Source organism: Ursus arctos, unplaced genomic scaffold (assembly GCF_023065955.2).
Source record: "Ursus arctos isolate Adak ecotype North America unplaced genomic scaffold, UrsArc2.0 scaffold_27, whole genome shotgun sequence".
NCBI classification, from domain to species: domain Eukaryota; kingdom Metazoa; phylum Chordata; class Mammalia; order Carnivora; family Ursidae; genus Ursus; species Ursus arctos.
The window spans coordinates 33,943,032-33,958,508 of record NW_026622952.1 but is presented as its reverse complement, the minus strand read 5'-3'; the positions used below and the strand labels follow the sequence as shown (position 1 = coordinate 33,958,508).

General features: G+C 39.2%; 1 protein-coding gene across 3 annotated transcripts in view; it reads right to left on the bottom strand.

Annotated features, from left to right (window-relative positions):
• TENM3 (teneurin transmembrane protein 3) overlaps positions 1 to 15,477 on the bottom strand; it is a 1,574,093-nt gene that overhangs the window by 417,920 nt on the left and 1,140,696 nt on the right. For all 3 annotated transcript variants that reach the window (XM_057303360.1, XM_057303361.1, XM_057303359.1), the window contains one exon: positions 12,131 to 12,437. In XM_057303360.1, the coding sequence (XP_057159343.1) occupies positions 12,131 to 12,362 (232 nt within the window). In that variant the 5' untranslated portion in view covers positions 12,363 to 12,437. The remainder of the gene's footprint in view (positions 1 to 12,130; positions 12,438 to 15,477) is intronic.

The window sequence follows — 15,477 nt, the reverse complement described above, 5'->3', positions numbered from 1 at the left end:
GATCCAAAACCGGCAACGTGGTGAGGACCGGATACGAATATAGCAGGAAGCCGGGGGCTCCAGACATCAGACCAATAAAGGGCGAGGCGGGGGGAAAGGATTACCCCCACTGTGGCCGGAGGAGGGCTCTAAGCTACATCTATCTACTCACACCTTCTGGTGGGTAATCTACAAAGCAGGTTGGCCGCCAAGTCTGAACGAAGCGCTTGCCTCCTCAACACAGCCAAAATTAGTTAACAATCAGTTAGGCAGGGGAGCTGAAAGAGGGAGCTCAGAGGAAAACATGGACGGACGTGAAGTGATGATAAACTGGAGCTATTTAACTGTGTCTTTAAGTACAGAAACATAAGGTTGAGTAAACATGACCATCTAAATCCTTTAATCCCGCCGCTGACATTTATAGTGACTGAGAAGGATTAATCATTTTGATCTCTAAATGAATCATTTTAAGTAGTTAATATTTAAAAGTAATAAACTTTGGAGTTGCGGTAATTAGCCTGGTGGATCTGATTAATGCTTCGGATTTTTGTCTTTCTTCATAAAATCCTACTCTCACAAAGAAAAAGTTTTCTCGGCACCAGTATTTCAGAAGTATTTCAGAAAAGCGGCTTCAGATTCCTTTCATTTTTGTATGATGACAGAGGTGAGGGGGAACACTGGGGAAATGAAAAGTTTGGGGTATAACTGGAAATTCATAGCAGCATTAAGTGCTGAATGGTAAGACCATATGGTCATATTTCTTTTGAAGTCTAGGATCAGTTCCCATTATTCACTATAATGGCATCCAAGACTAAACTAAATCTCAGTCTTTAAAATTAAAAGCATTTTGCTCTTGGCTCTCAAATCTTCCTCTTTCACAATTTCCAACATGTTGGAATGTTTAATATATTTTCATAATGCAAAAAACACAAATAAATAAAAATAAGAGGAGTTAAGAAAAAAATGAATGCATTCCATTTCACTTTGGAAGCAGGATAAAATGGTATAGAAAGACACATAATTGATATCTTGAAGGCACTGCTAATACTATTTTTACATCTGCCCAATGCTATTGGAGACATTCTAAAATGATACATACAACCTTCACGTTCTACATCTAAGAAATATAAATCTAATTCTTTTGACCTCTCTGGAACATACAGCATACAGAAGGATTTTTAAATTATTTATCATTTTAGTAATATTCTAGCAATAAAACTGCTCCCCTCCCCTGACGTAATCTATATCTAAGAGCTAAAAATGGGCCTTTTCTATTTGGAAATTGATGAAAATATTTTAAAGGCACGGTCCCACCTCTTTGCCACCAACCCTTCACTCTCTCCCTCAGCACAATCTGGGAGATGTTGTGGATGCTATTATCCTAATGGGTAAAATGTCTTTATCCAGCAAAACATTATAGTGCAATGCTAGCAGAAGTTGTTTTTAAGAGGATTGTGGTTATGGTTCAGTTGAGACAATGTGCCTTTGCCCAGCACCAAACGAAATCTCACCCTGGCTGAAGCTGGATGAAAGGTGGAATATAAATCCCAAACTTTCCGTATTCAGCTACATGTGCAGCCTGATAGCTTGCTTTTTTTCTTTTTCTTTTTTCTTTTCTTTATTCTTTCCTCCCTCCCTCTCTCCCTTCCTTCCCTCCTTCCTTTCTTCCTTCCTTTCTCTTTCTCACTCTCTCTCTCACCAATTCTATGAATGGAGTTTTGTTGTGTTTACTTCATATACCTTTGCAAATATTTTTGAGTAAAATTTTGAGTAAAGGAATTCATACATTTTTTTTTTTTTGGCTTCTTCCTAAGCCCAAACTTCACGATTGTCTAGAAAGTCCTCACTTTAGGAATGCATTGTGGTCAGAAGTTGATAGGGATCAGTACAGTTGACCCCTGAACAACATGGGTTTGAAATGCTTGGGTCCACTTATAAGTGGATTTTTTTTTAATATGGTACAGTGCTATAAATACATTTTCTCTTCTTTATGATTTTCTTAATAGCATTTTCTTTACTCTAGCTTACTTTATTGTAGGAATACGGAATATGATACATATAACATATAAACATGCAATATATGTTAATTGACTATGTTATCGATAAGGTTTCTGGTCAACAGTAGCCCATTGGTAGTTAAGTTTGGAGGAGTCAAAAGTTGTACGTGGACTGTCAACTGTGTGGGGTGTCAGGGTACCCTGGGTGTTCAAGGGTCACCTGGGTATATTTTCCCATGAAAACAACGTGTAGGACGCCATGATGGAACCTGTAAGTCTATTAAGTTATTGGTATCTGAGGAACTGGATTAACAACAGCACAATAGAGCATGACATTCATCTAAGGAGGCGGTCTCCTTGAAAAAATGTGTTCAGAACTCCAACAGGGAAAACCTCTCACCACCATAGCCTCTTCCATTAATTTTCTGCTTTCCAAGGGGGGAGGAACTTCCCTGGCACACCGCTGGTAGTCACGTGGTACACAAATGCTCAGTGATGGAAGCCAGGATGTGAGCTGTGCAGTGGGGGAAGAGGGGGCCTGCAGGAGCTAGGATTAGCTACTGCCTTTCTCAGACCAACAGGAAAAGAGATCACCTTTCCATGTGTTCACTGACCACTTGAATTTGCTCTTCTGTGAATTGTTTATTCATGCCATTTTCCCACTGGATTGTTTGTCTTTCTGTTTTCAATTTGTAAAAGTTACTCTTAGTATATTACATATATAGACCTTATATCTGTCACATGAATTGTAAACACAAGTCCCAATATAATAATCTTGTTTATGGTATTTTCATTTACATAGAGAAGGTTTTAAATTTTTACAAAATTAATCATTTAAGCTTTTCTTTCTGGGTTTTCTGTTTCTATTAGAATGGTCTCCCCTAGTCTCGAGGTGTACATGTAGTCTCTGGGGCAGGCTGTGTGGATTCACAACCACTTTTTCCTTGCCTTCCTCTGTTATAAAAGCTGGAAAGCAAAAATAGTAAATGTTCCCTCTTCTCACGCAGCTAAGTGTAGCCAAGTATAACAGTTCTGAAAAAAGAGATGTAGGAAGACGTCTCTGGGGAGTAAAAAGAAACAGTCCACAGGAGAGAAGGTCTTCTCACCTTTACTTTTATTCTGTTTCAGCCAGGAATATGAAAATGCAGCCAACATCTGGGGATCCACGGGACAAAGGCCACATGCGAAGGATGGCAGAGCAAACAAAGACAGAAGGAGGCTGGGTTCTTGAGGGCATCTTCGGACCCTCAACAGTCTACCTCTAGACTTCTTGTTTTGTCAGGAAATAAGTAATTGTTAGATGTTTAAGCCATTGTTTTGGGAGCTTCCTGCTACTCGACGATCAAGTCATTCCTCCTTTATTTCGTCTTTCAAATTAACTTCTAGAATTTTTTTTTTGCTTTACTTTTTACATTTGTCTTTAATCCATCTTAACTTATTTTTGAATATGCTGAGAGATATGGGTCCAATTTTATATTCTTCCAGATGGATAACCAGTTGTGCCAGCACCATTTATCAAATCCCACTGAATAGAAAAACCATTTTCTGTTTTATGCTAAATTTCCCTATATACTAGGATCTATTTCTGAAATTTTAGTCTATTGCACTGATCGACTTGTCTTTATTTATGCCAATATCATATAGATGTGATTACAGTGGCTTCATAGCATTTGTGAAAAGATATATGTGAAGGCCATTTTATCCTCATTATTTGCCTTTTAAATATATTTTCAGATTTATTCCTCCATGTGAACTTTAAGACCCCATTCTCTAATTAAAAATAAATCTTGACTTCCATACATTTATTTTGAGAGAAGTGATACTCTTATGATATCAGTCTTCCCATCTAAAAACACTGACTGTCTTCCTATTTATTTGGATCTTGTTTTATGCATTTTAATAACATTTTATAGATTCCTTCATATTAGGTCCCATATCACTCTTACAAAATTTATTCCAAAGAGTTTTATAGTGTTTGTTGCTATTGGGATAGGAAGTTTTTTTCTGACTTCCAAATCTAGCCAATTGTTACTTAATAATTACTTTAAAATAGTATTTAACATGCACCAGGCATTATTCTAAGCAGTTTACATATATTAACTCATTTCATTCTCAACAAACTATAGGTTGAAAACTAAAGCGAATTCTATAATAGAAGAAAACTGAAGCACAGAGAAATTAAGTAATTGGCCCAGGCCAGTTCCTTGGCCAAGATTCGGTCACTTATTACTCTGCTAATGAATGGCAGATCTGGGGCTCAAACACTGATCACCTGGATTCAGAATCTATACTCTGAACTACTGTGCTCCATTACCTACTATGTCTATCCATTTATCCTGTATTCATCCAAGTACCAATTTGCTTCAAACTATATTTTTTAAATTCGTTTTTAAAGACACATAGTTTTTGTATGTATACAATTGATATGTAATTAATAGAAGTGCTGATTTTAACTTTTTCCAAAATATAAATCAATTATTTTTCTTCTCTTACTGCAATTGCTAAAACATCTAAAATAATTTTGAATATTAATTGTGGGAGAGTAGGTGAGCCTTTCTCATGTTCCTGATTTCAGTTCAAATGGTCCTAGGATCTCGCCAATTAGAATACTGCTTGATTTTTTTTGATTGATCATCTTATATATGACTAAGATATTTAAATTTTTTTTATTCTTGTTTTACTTAGTTTTATTTTAATAAGGAATGGTTTCTAAATTTTATCCCAAACCTTTTCATCATTTATTGATAAGATCACGTTTTTCGACTTTGATTTATTAATCTAATTATGTGAATAGACTTCCTAACATTGAAAAATCCTCACATTATACCAAGGATTAGTAACTACTCGGTTATTAATTTGGCCTACACTATTATCCTTTTTATATATTGCTCGGTTCTTACATGTGAAGAGTTAGTTAGACTAATTTTTACACATATATTGAGAAAAAATTTTGATCTAGATAGTGTCTCTTATGTACTATTTTAATCAAGTTAGTATTAAGGTTATTAAGGTTATTCCAGCTTCATAATATGAATTTCAGTACTTTCAATCTTTTGTGTGTGAGTGTGAGTGTGTGTGTGAGTGTGTGTGTGTGTGTGTGTGTGTGTTGTTAAATAGCTTTTTGAATCTTGGATTGAGCTACACTTTAAAGGTTCTGTAAAATTCACCTAGGAACATAAAATTCACCAAAAGGAACTCTTTCCTTGGTAATGGTGTCCTTTGAGCAACTTCTCTAATCTCTTCTGAGATAATTGGTCTTGACAAGTTTTCCTCCATGTTTTGAAATAATTTGGGGTCAATCATATTTTGCTAAGAAAAAATAAATTCCTCTAGATTTAAACTGTTGTGTGGAGCAGTCCCTTTTAGTTGTTACACGGTCTTCAGTATCTCTATTTTTGTTCTCATTATTTTTTAATTGGGATCATCAGGGGCTTTCTATTTCCTTGGTCTTTTTTGTTTTTAATTTCAGTTTTATCTTGATTATCTCCCTCTTCCATTTCCTTTGGTTTATTTTTCTGATATTTTACCCATTTCTTAGGATGTACAGCAAATTCCTCTTTGTTGGTCTTTATTCTTTAAATATTCTCCTTCACAATATATTTTCCCTATGATTATGGCTTTCTCTGTGTCCCATAAATTTCAAAAGCAGAACTTTCTTTTCCTTGCTTTCTATTGCTTCTTATCATAATCTGGGATTGCCATAATCCGTGGAAGGAAAGAGTTCTTGTGTGTGTATCTTTTGGTTATTTATTTCAAATTTTACTGAGTTATATGATCAAATGTTTTGACTTACAAAGTTTCTACTTTACCGATTTTTTTAATGTTTCTTTTTGTGGTTAAATGCACAATCGTTTTCTGCAACCATTCTATAGAACGATGGAAATTTGTATCCCATCTGCTGGTTATAAATGTCTGTATATATACCTTAGCCGAAAATTTTTATTAATATTATATAATTGCTCCCTTATTTTCGTCTTTTAGATCTGATGCTGAAGGAGGTGAACCAAAATATCCCCCCATAAATGTGTTTTAACAACCACTTTTTTCTAATAGTTTCTGCTTTATAAACGTAGCTACTACATTGTTTAATGTGTGCAGTTGAAGAGTATTCGTGCTTCTATCTTTTATCATTTACTCTGTGGTCCTCTTTATCTTGTTTAGTATCTCTAATAGTAAATTCTGCTGTTCCTAATATTATTACTGCCATTCTTGCTTTTCTTTTGTTTTTGTTGGTATTTACCTGATAGTTCTTTATCCATCTCTTTATTCTCAACCATTCTTTTACCATTTTAAGTCCATTTATTATAAATGCCAATAACTTTTATAAACCAACGGAATAGTTCTGTTTGTGTCAAAATTCAGCGCATTTACATTTCATGTAATATGTAATATAGTAGATTTGCCTTCTTTCATCTTGTTTTATGGTTATTCATGATTTTACTTGTTTCCTCTTTTTCCTTGGAGCAGTTTTTGCTAAATTGGTCAGATTGTTATTCATTCCCTTTCCCCCCTTGCTAATTAGGTAGGTCTATTGTGCTTTTCTCATTCCTCTAATGATTACCTCCCTTTCCTGACATTCATATTCAAATACATGTTTTTCCTTATTATATGAGTGCAAGGTAGCAATTATTTCCCTCCATTAAAACTCTATTCCGTGACTGTTTCCCCCTCTCCCTCTTTGGGTAAGATTTTGGAACACATTTACTTTCCTCCAACTACTGGATTTTGCCGAGACAAGTGGTCAGTTTTAGCTCTAGCCTTTTTTTAAGGTCTCCCTTGTAGTGCTTATACATTCCCAGGTGCTCTGCCATCATCATTTGGGAATTACCCACACATACTGCAAAGTGGACCGCTCATCACTGTTTCCGCTCCTCTTCATGGGCAGTGACTCTGACTCAGTAGGTACTGCTTTCTTGGATACTTCCTTAGAGGGCGTCTTTGAAGGTCCCCAGCTATCTCGCACTTGCTCTGAGAGATGAATGATGTCTTCCCTGCATAGAAGATCCCTGGGTTATAGTTCTTTTCTCTTCGTAGATGGTATTGTATTGTCTTCTACTTTCATTGTTGTAGATGAGAAATTCATTAATCTTTTTGTTTCTTTTCTAAGCAACAAGAAAAGTAACTTGTTTTTTCTCTATAGCATCTTATAAAATATCTTCCTCTTGAAAGTTACAAAATTTCTCTAGGATGGGCTTAGGGTGTGTGTGTGTGTGTGTGTGTGTGTGTGTCTACGTACGCGTGTGTGTTTTCTTTTTAATTTTACCTGGAACTTTGTTTCTTGTTTTGAGCTTATTTCTTCTATTTGGTCTTCAAAATTATTAATTTGGATTTCATTAAGCAACACATACTCTTCTTCAATGAATCGATTACATTTTTTCATTTGTAAATGATGGCTCTCCCCACCCCCCCTCGCCCGCAGCCCCCCTCCCCAGCATTTGGTGGTTATTGTTGGTTTTGTTGTTGCTGCCTTTTTCTGTACTTAGATTTCTGTAAGCGTTCTTCTATTTTTTTGTTTGGGTTCAAGTGCTCCTCTTCTATCTCCATTGTTCATTTTCTTTAGCAGCTTCCTGATTTGTTTGCCTTGCATCCTATCCCACTTCCTGCCTTTTGGGTGCCATTAAGCATGTTGTGGCTTTCCTGGGGTGCCTTAGCAGTAAGTCCTATTAGACTCTAGAGACAAATCTTTCTCCTCTCTGTTTCCTTGCCTGGCACTCTCACAATATCAGAGTGGACAACATGCATCTGTTTTGGTTCCCCCAGCTCCTGAGGGGCCAAGGAGACCAGCTGCTCCCGTAAGGCAACCTTCACTCCCAGAAGGACCATGGAGAGGGAGGTCAGCCTCTCCCTGGTGCCATGAAGTCACAGCTTTCTTTTTCATCTTCACCCCAGGGCTGCACCCCATTCTGAGCTCTCATCTGACCCAAAAGGAAAAACTGCCTGCATCAGCTTTTCCTTCGGGACCCTGTAGAATTCTAGATCTCCCCTGCACCCTGGATCACTGATCAGCTCGGAGGAAGTAAGGAGTTGGCTACGGGATGGGCAGATGAGGCCTCATTCAAGCCCCCATCATGCTGGAATCCTGGACACATATTTACAGGAAAACTTGGACTCCTCCTCTAATGTTTTTTTGTTTCACAAAAGAGGGTTATCCTTGGTAAGGAAGAATATTTGTAGAAAAGACGGACTCAGGATGCAGCCCACTAAGGAGGTGTGGCAGTGAAAAAACAGGGCCAGTGGGATCTACTACACTCGAACTGGTCGTAGGGCAGCAATGTGACTAGGGCGAGGCAGAAGCCATGTTTGTGAGAGCCGGGGATGGCGGGGCGCTGCTGACGATGACAAGCAGGAAAAGAAGGCAAATCCCAGAGCAGCGGTGAGGAAACAGGAGAGTTTCCGGGACCAGAAGCAAGCTGTCAGGGAAGGCCTGCGGTGAGCCACACTTAGACATCGATGAGTACCTATCTTTGTCAACCTGCCTTCCTTCTTCCTTTCCTACTTTGCAAATTTATGTTCTATTTTGATTTCAGGGATGTATAAATACAGACATAATGCTATCTGCTGTTCAAATTTGAAAATGGATAACCTTCCTCCCCATGGCCATTCTATAAATGAAGAGTAAATGGTGGTCTTTTCATTTTAAAATTCTGCAATTCACCACCCAACACCAATTACTGACTGAGTGGTAAACATTTTGGGTTAAGACTGTCTCAGAGGTGTTCTTTTCAGGCTTATGGTTCTGGGGGAACAAAAGCTTTCTTATTTCCAGACATCATCTTGCTTCAAAATTCACTCTCATGGCCAACATTCCTTGTTGGAGTTGATAAGCATTTTCGTTTGGTTAAGGACACTACAAACAATGTATATAGTGCAGAGAAAAAAAGGATCTCTTATTTTCTCACTTCTCTAAAACTGTGGGATGATCTTCTGCAGCTGTTTCACGAGAAATATGTCTCAGACCTGACAAGATAAATTCTCTTCAAAGATGAATCAAAGAAAATAGTACCCAAGAATGCAAAACAGGCCATTGTTACCCTAACCCCATCACACCTACAGAGTTTCACAGCTGCTAAAAGAACAACTATTTCCATCACCTAATAAACCACATGAAGAGATTGGGGGAAAAAAGAGAGAGACAGAAAGAGAGAGACCTTTGTGAGATCCAGTCAAATTACACATTATTGTGAAAATGAAATCATCTCCAGCTTTACGGTATCTAAATAGAACATGTAATTAATGAGAGTCACCTGCCAGTCAGGAAAGCCACAAAAAAATGATTAAAATCAGGTTTGATGATAGGCCACAAAATTGGTCAAGAAACATAAAACCATCGTGTTTCTAGATTTGAATTCTCCACGTAATTGCATTAACAGGGGTCTCTACTTAGCCCTTCCTCTGGCTGGAGCAGCTTTTCCCGTGTCATTCAAAGAATAAGCGGATGGAGAATTGACGAGTTGTTTTAAAACTCCACAGACAAGCTAAATTAGCATGATTCTTTGGAATTGTTTCAAAGATCTCTGGCTACTAGTAATATTTTTCATCTTTCATTTTTATTATGTGTATGATCTCAGGAGCTGTGGCAGGAAGCACATTTTGTCAATTAAATAATTAATCCCACAGCATAACAGTCAGTGAGGAAAAATTGACATTTGTCAGGTTCAAAGAAAATGAAAGCCTGGGACGATTTCGCATTATGCTTGCTTGAGAAAAACATAATCTGATAGCCGACTTTCCTTAGTCATTTCTCTGCTACATTTACTGCTCCTGCCACACACATTCCCTGTATCCAAACCCCAGGAGAGACAAAGTATCTGCAACATCGCCCTCTCCCTCATCCTCATCCCACCTGGTCACAAATAAGCGTATCCGTTTTATTTTCTAAAGATGTCTCCCCATTTCTCTCTGTCCACACCGATCAAGCAAGGGGCAATTCTTACATGGAACTGCCCATTTTCTGCTGTGGCCCTGCCCAGAGGTTGGAAGCTGAGTACTAGGGGTGGACCGGCCTGAGGTTCAAGTCCCAGCTCTGCTGTCACCAGCTGTGGGGGTGTCAGAGCTCTCCATCTGGGAAGGGAGGGCACTACTGGGACCCGCCTCACACTGTGACTGCCCATAACCTGGTTTGCGCCACGACTGGAGCGCAGGAAGGAAGCAGCGCATGCCGGCTATAAAGAGCAGTACAGTCCATGTATGTCTTCAATGTGCCCGATTTATGACCGTGCCAGGTGGACAGAGCACCGTCACACGCCGCCCTCCCGCTCTTCCTTTCCCTTCTGCCCTGAACCCTCTCCCCGCTCCATTCAGCCGCTCCTGACAAGGGGCCTCCCTCTGCCACCTCGCTCACTCTCTCTTTGCTCTGCCCCCTTTCGTTCTGCCCTCCTTCGCTGGTGAGCAGCTGAGTAATAGCGCTCTTTGCTCCCCGAAGAACTTCGGTTCCAGGGTTTCCACAGAGGGTACCGCCTTGTCCTCATCAGCAGTCTGAGCTGGATCAGCGCTGCCGAGGAGGGGAACATTTCAGCTCGCTATTTTTAACCCGTTTAAGCACCCTCTCTGCTGCCAAGACTAAATGCTTGCTTGGGGTGGACATGAGCCTCCTCCACGCATCACGCCACATGTGCGGATTTTTTTTCTTTTAATGGTATTCCACAGCGGTGTGGTGTTTGTGCTTTTGTTTTTTGTTTTCCAGGAGGGCCCTAAGCAGTTGTTTTTGTTACAAAAAGTAAGACTTCACACTGGGTTCAGATCACATGCCTTGCACAGTACCTATGATTTTTTAAATTGGTGAAAAATGTACCCTGATAATCTATGTCAGCTGTGTAGACAATATGAAAGAAAAAAATCGGGTTTGGAATTGTAAGACATTGTGCAATGACTTGACTTTCCCAGAGAATGTACCTCAAATATATGTTTTAGATCTTCCCTTAAAAACTGGATTAAACATGTTAAACTACTTTGTCTCCTCTCATAAACTAAGATACCTGTAATATTCAGAAGACATGCTTTAGGGGAAAAAAAAATCTCTCTTTAGCAAATCAAATGAGTCTTCTTTGAGGTGAACTGGTTTGGGGGTGAGTGAATGCTATTTCAATCTAGTTAGGATGGCTCTTTCCACAAGGGAGAGAAGAAAGGAACCATGGAAAATTTCCAAACTTTTGAATGATTTATTGCATTATTACTTTTTCTTAAATTTGTTCCTGCTCACTAGCAAACTGTTAGTCACACTGTTTGTAAGGTGATTGGAAAAGAATGACTATATTCTTTACATTTGAAGTTTAATTTATTTTTCCTCATTTCCTGATTAAATTAGCTAAGGGGTGCTAAGTTCTATGCAAATTGACTAAGCAATACAAATGTAAGAGGATTTTATTTTTATTAGGAGTAATCTTGCCCCCATCTCAAAAACGTATTACAGGAAACAAAACAGAACTACGGATGCCAAGTTTAAAATAAGCTGTTGTTTGAAAGCATGGAAATTGGAAGGTTTAAGATTCTGAAGGAGAGTAACAGAAGTCATTATTCCATGGGTAGAATATGCAGGCAGCATACAGCATAAAATGTTCAACAAATACATGCGAATGACCAAACCGTCGTGGATTCTATCATGAGAAGCTAGGATGTTTTAAGGTACAACTTTAATGTTCTAGATGGCCTGCCAGAGGGAGAACCGAACCCTCCCAGAGACAGACATCAGCAGACAGGCTGCGCGGATCATGAGATCATTTGGAATAAGGATTCTTACTTTCTAATGAGGGTAACAGGGCTTTCCTCACCACTGCTCCTTCCCCCTCGCATCAGTCCCAACTGTAGAAACAATGCCTGTGAGCACCTTCAGGAGACCGTGAGGGAGCCCAGGAGACCTGGGTGTCCAGTTTTTGCACACACGCTGGTCGTGTGCAGAATCACCAAGCTCACGCACGAACTGTGTACCGTGATTCTCTACGTGTGTCGGTCCCCTTATCTGGGGTCAGTGTGCCTGTGGGTGACTTTCTACCTTTACTCTGGAATATGATGTGAACATCTCCTATAGCAAAAATCTGAATCGGAGTGATAGGCATCAAATTTGGAAAATCATCACGTCACCTCGAGGAGGGAAGAAAACACGACACCTACAAGTTGTCACCCCGTGAGCTCTGTGTTTTTTGAGAGTCATGACCTACCTTGTCTGGTGTATTCGTCTGCCTCTCTGTGAACCAAATCCTTTACTCTGTTTCCGTAAAGCAGCCGCGAGGAATCATGATCAAAAGCTTTCAAGGTTTCACTGGAACTGTAAGACTTCTGTGTAGGTACCCTACACTCCTCATTGTCTGCTGAGGAATTCGTATACCGCCGTTCTTTCTCTCGTCTGCTCTTGGTCAGCGAGCAGTAAGGCCTACGTTCTTTCACATCCATACTTCATTCCTTCTGGGTGCACATCAGTCCTGCTTGGCACAAATTACACTCAGGGTTCAACTCCCATTGGCCTCTCTGCGAAGATAAAAGGTTTGCATAATGTCAGCATAACATTCATCTAAAAAACGGACTACTTTACATCCTTCTCAATCTGGAAAATGGTGGAAAGTAATACTATCGCCTATCTAGAAAACCTGCTTCCAGCAAAAAAAGAAAGAAAGAAAATTTGTGAAATCACTGTAAAATATCCTGTATTACCAGGAAGTGAGGCATACTTTCTGTTACTGAGAGTTATGGACGCTTGTTTAAGCTACTTTAACTGATTTTTCACATTAATAAAAACAAAATTAAGCTCAAGATCAAATTTCACTACAGAAGTCAGCTAAAAGTTGGCCTCCATAAGTTTGTTAAATTTTCCACAATGGGACAATTTTCTCTCACAGCATTTTCTCCATTCACAAATAAATTCCCTTTCTTTTTCTTACAAAAATGTATACTATTTTATTTCTTTTGACTTTTTTGGAAGAGCAGGAGCAATTTGGGAGCTTCTTGGAAGTGAAACTTTGTCAAATACATCAAAGATTTTATTAATTTTTGCAAAGACCTTTTCTTCAGCGGGTACAATGTTCATGTCTCAAGGACCTAGATGTCTTCAACTATGGAAAAAGCTGATCCTTCTCTCTTAATCCTCTCCTAAAAATGCATTTTCCTCTCTAGAAGATGAATTTAATCTGCACTATCCCAGGGGCGCCTGAGTGGCTCAGTTGGTTAAGCATCTGCCTTCAGCTCAGGTCATGGTCCCAGGTCCTGGGATAGAGCCCCTTCATGGAGCCCCTCATCAGGCTCCCTGCTCAGCAGGGAGTCTACTTCTCTTTCTCCCTCTGCCCCTCCCCCTGCTTGTGTGTGTGCCTGTGTACGCTCTCTCTCTCAAATAAATAAATAAAATCTTTAAAAAAAATCCATGCTATCTTGATTTTAAGGCAATGCAAGTGGCTAATTTGATGGGGTAGTTTTTGCAACTGCCAGTAGCAAGATTAAGTTAGAAGGAGCTATGTGAATTATGTTTCTTTGCTTAGCAACGGTCTTTTTCCTGATTTTGCTGAATGAACAGGGTAAAAGTCACTGGGCCTAAGGAGGGATGGCTGCCCAGGGCTAATCACATTTCATTTTTAAATTTTTTTTTAAGTTTATTGATTTATCTATTTCAGTAAGCTCTACACCCAATGTGGAGCTCGAACTCAAGACCCTGAGATCAAGAGTCAAGCTCCTCTGACTGAGCCAGTGAGGTGCGCCTAATCTGCACTTTAAATGATCCTCCTTTGTCTTTACTCTTTCTTGGTTGATCTTTCTCTTAAACCTGAAGGTCCCCAAAGGCCTTCAATGCTTGCTCTCACTCCACTCCTTCTTTCCTAAATTCATTTTTTATTGGAGTGATTCCATAACCAACTTGAAACAGATGATTTTTTTTTTTTAAAGATTTTATTTATTTATTCGACAGAGATAGAGACAGCCAGCAAGAGAGGGCACACAAGCAGGGGGAGTGGGAGAGGAAGAAGCAGGCTCATAGCGGAAGAGCCTGATGTGGGGCTCGATCCCATAACGCCAGGATCACGCCCTGAGCCGAAGGCAGATGCTTAACCGCTGTGCCACCCAGGCGCCCCGAAACAGATGATTTCTGGTGGCCCCAGATCTTCCCTCTGGTTCCATATCCTTAAGGCTGTGACTTCTATTTAGGTATTTTCTCCCATGGAGAATCCCTCTCCCAAGGAATCGCTCCCTCTCTCTTGATCTTTGGCCGTCATTACACACATCACACCTCTCTTTAATGTGCTTTCTTAGTGCTGTCTCGGACTCTCCCACATCGGCTCAGTTTACATCTATGCTGTCAACAACTCCGTTCTGTCCGAGCAACATTATGCCTCCTCTACATTTCACTTCCTAACTTCTGCCTTCCATACAGCTGTAAGGAGAGTGATGAAATTCTGAGCTGGAATGATCACAGAGTTCCAGAGCCTATGCTCAGAAAATCTGGACGGCTCCCTCCTGCTATCTATTAACCAAACTGTATCTTCTCCTATCCCTACTGCCTGTGAAGGGTTACCTCACATAGGCTTCCATATTTCCCTGCCACTGAACTGAGCTGGGCTGTTAAAAGTAGTTGCTAATATTTATCTTGGCTATTGACTACCCTTTTCTGATTTTCCATGAATCTGATTAAATAAAAAAATGAATATTTTTTCACTGACCCCTTCTGATTCATTACCCATTATTCTCCTTACAAATTCTTCCAAAAAGCTCCTAATAGAAATTGAATTTCTCTTATTGTAGCTCTCCTTTGTGTTTAAGATAATAAATAATTTCAAGATACAGTAACAGGGCATATTTTTATACGACATGGTTAAAACAACACACCAATTCACTCTCTTTAGTCCAGGGAAAACAAAAGTTACTTTAGGTCAATATTTATTGAATTATGTATTCAGCTCTCTTCCATGTGCTGAGGACACACCATTACATAAAACAATGTCCCTGCCCTCATGGAACCTACCGTTTGTGGGGGAATCATATAAATTCTTTCTAATAGAGTGAATGTGTATGTCTGAGTTCAAGAAAAATCTTGTTTCCAAAGTGATCTCGATCTCTTTGGAGAAAAGGTCATATCAACTCTCATAACTAAATGATCATCAAAAAGCTTTCAACTGACTGGATAAATATCATAATTTGAACATTTTTAGTGATAGAACTTTGGGATTTGAACTTATTACAAAAGTTCTAGTTCTTGCCTTGAGTTGACATCTTATTTTAAAATAAGTGCTGCTATATATACACATATGTATGCATTTTTATGCTTTAAAAATGGACTGATTGAAGCAAGAGGAAATTGAGTTTTTTCCCCCTCCACCGCAATTTGGCTTCAGTTAGTCAGACCAGGCACTGCTGAACTCTAGTACACCAGCCAAATCCGACCCATCACCTGTTTCTGTAAATACAGCTTTACTGGAACACAGCACATGTATTTATTTATGTATTGTCCTTGGCTGTGTTCATGTTACAAAGACAGAGTTGAATGGTTCCAACAGAGACTGTAGTGAACTGAATTGTGTCCCAAAAAGAT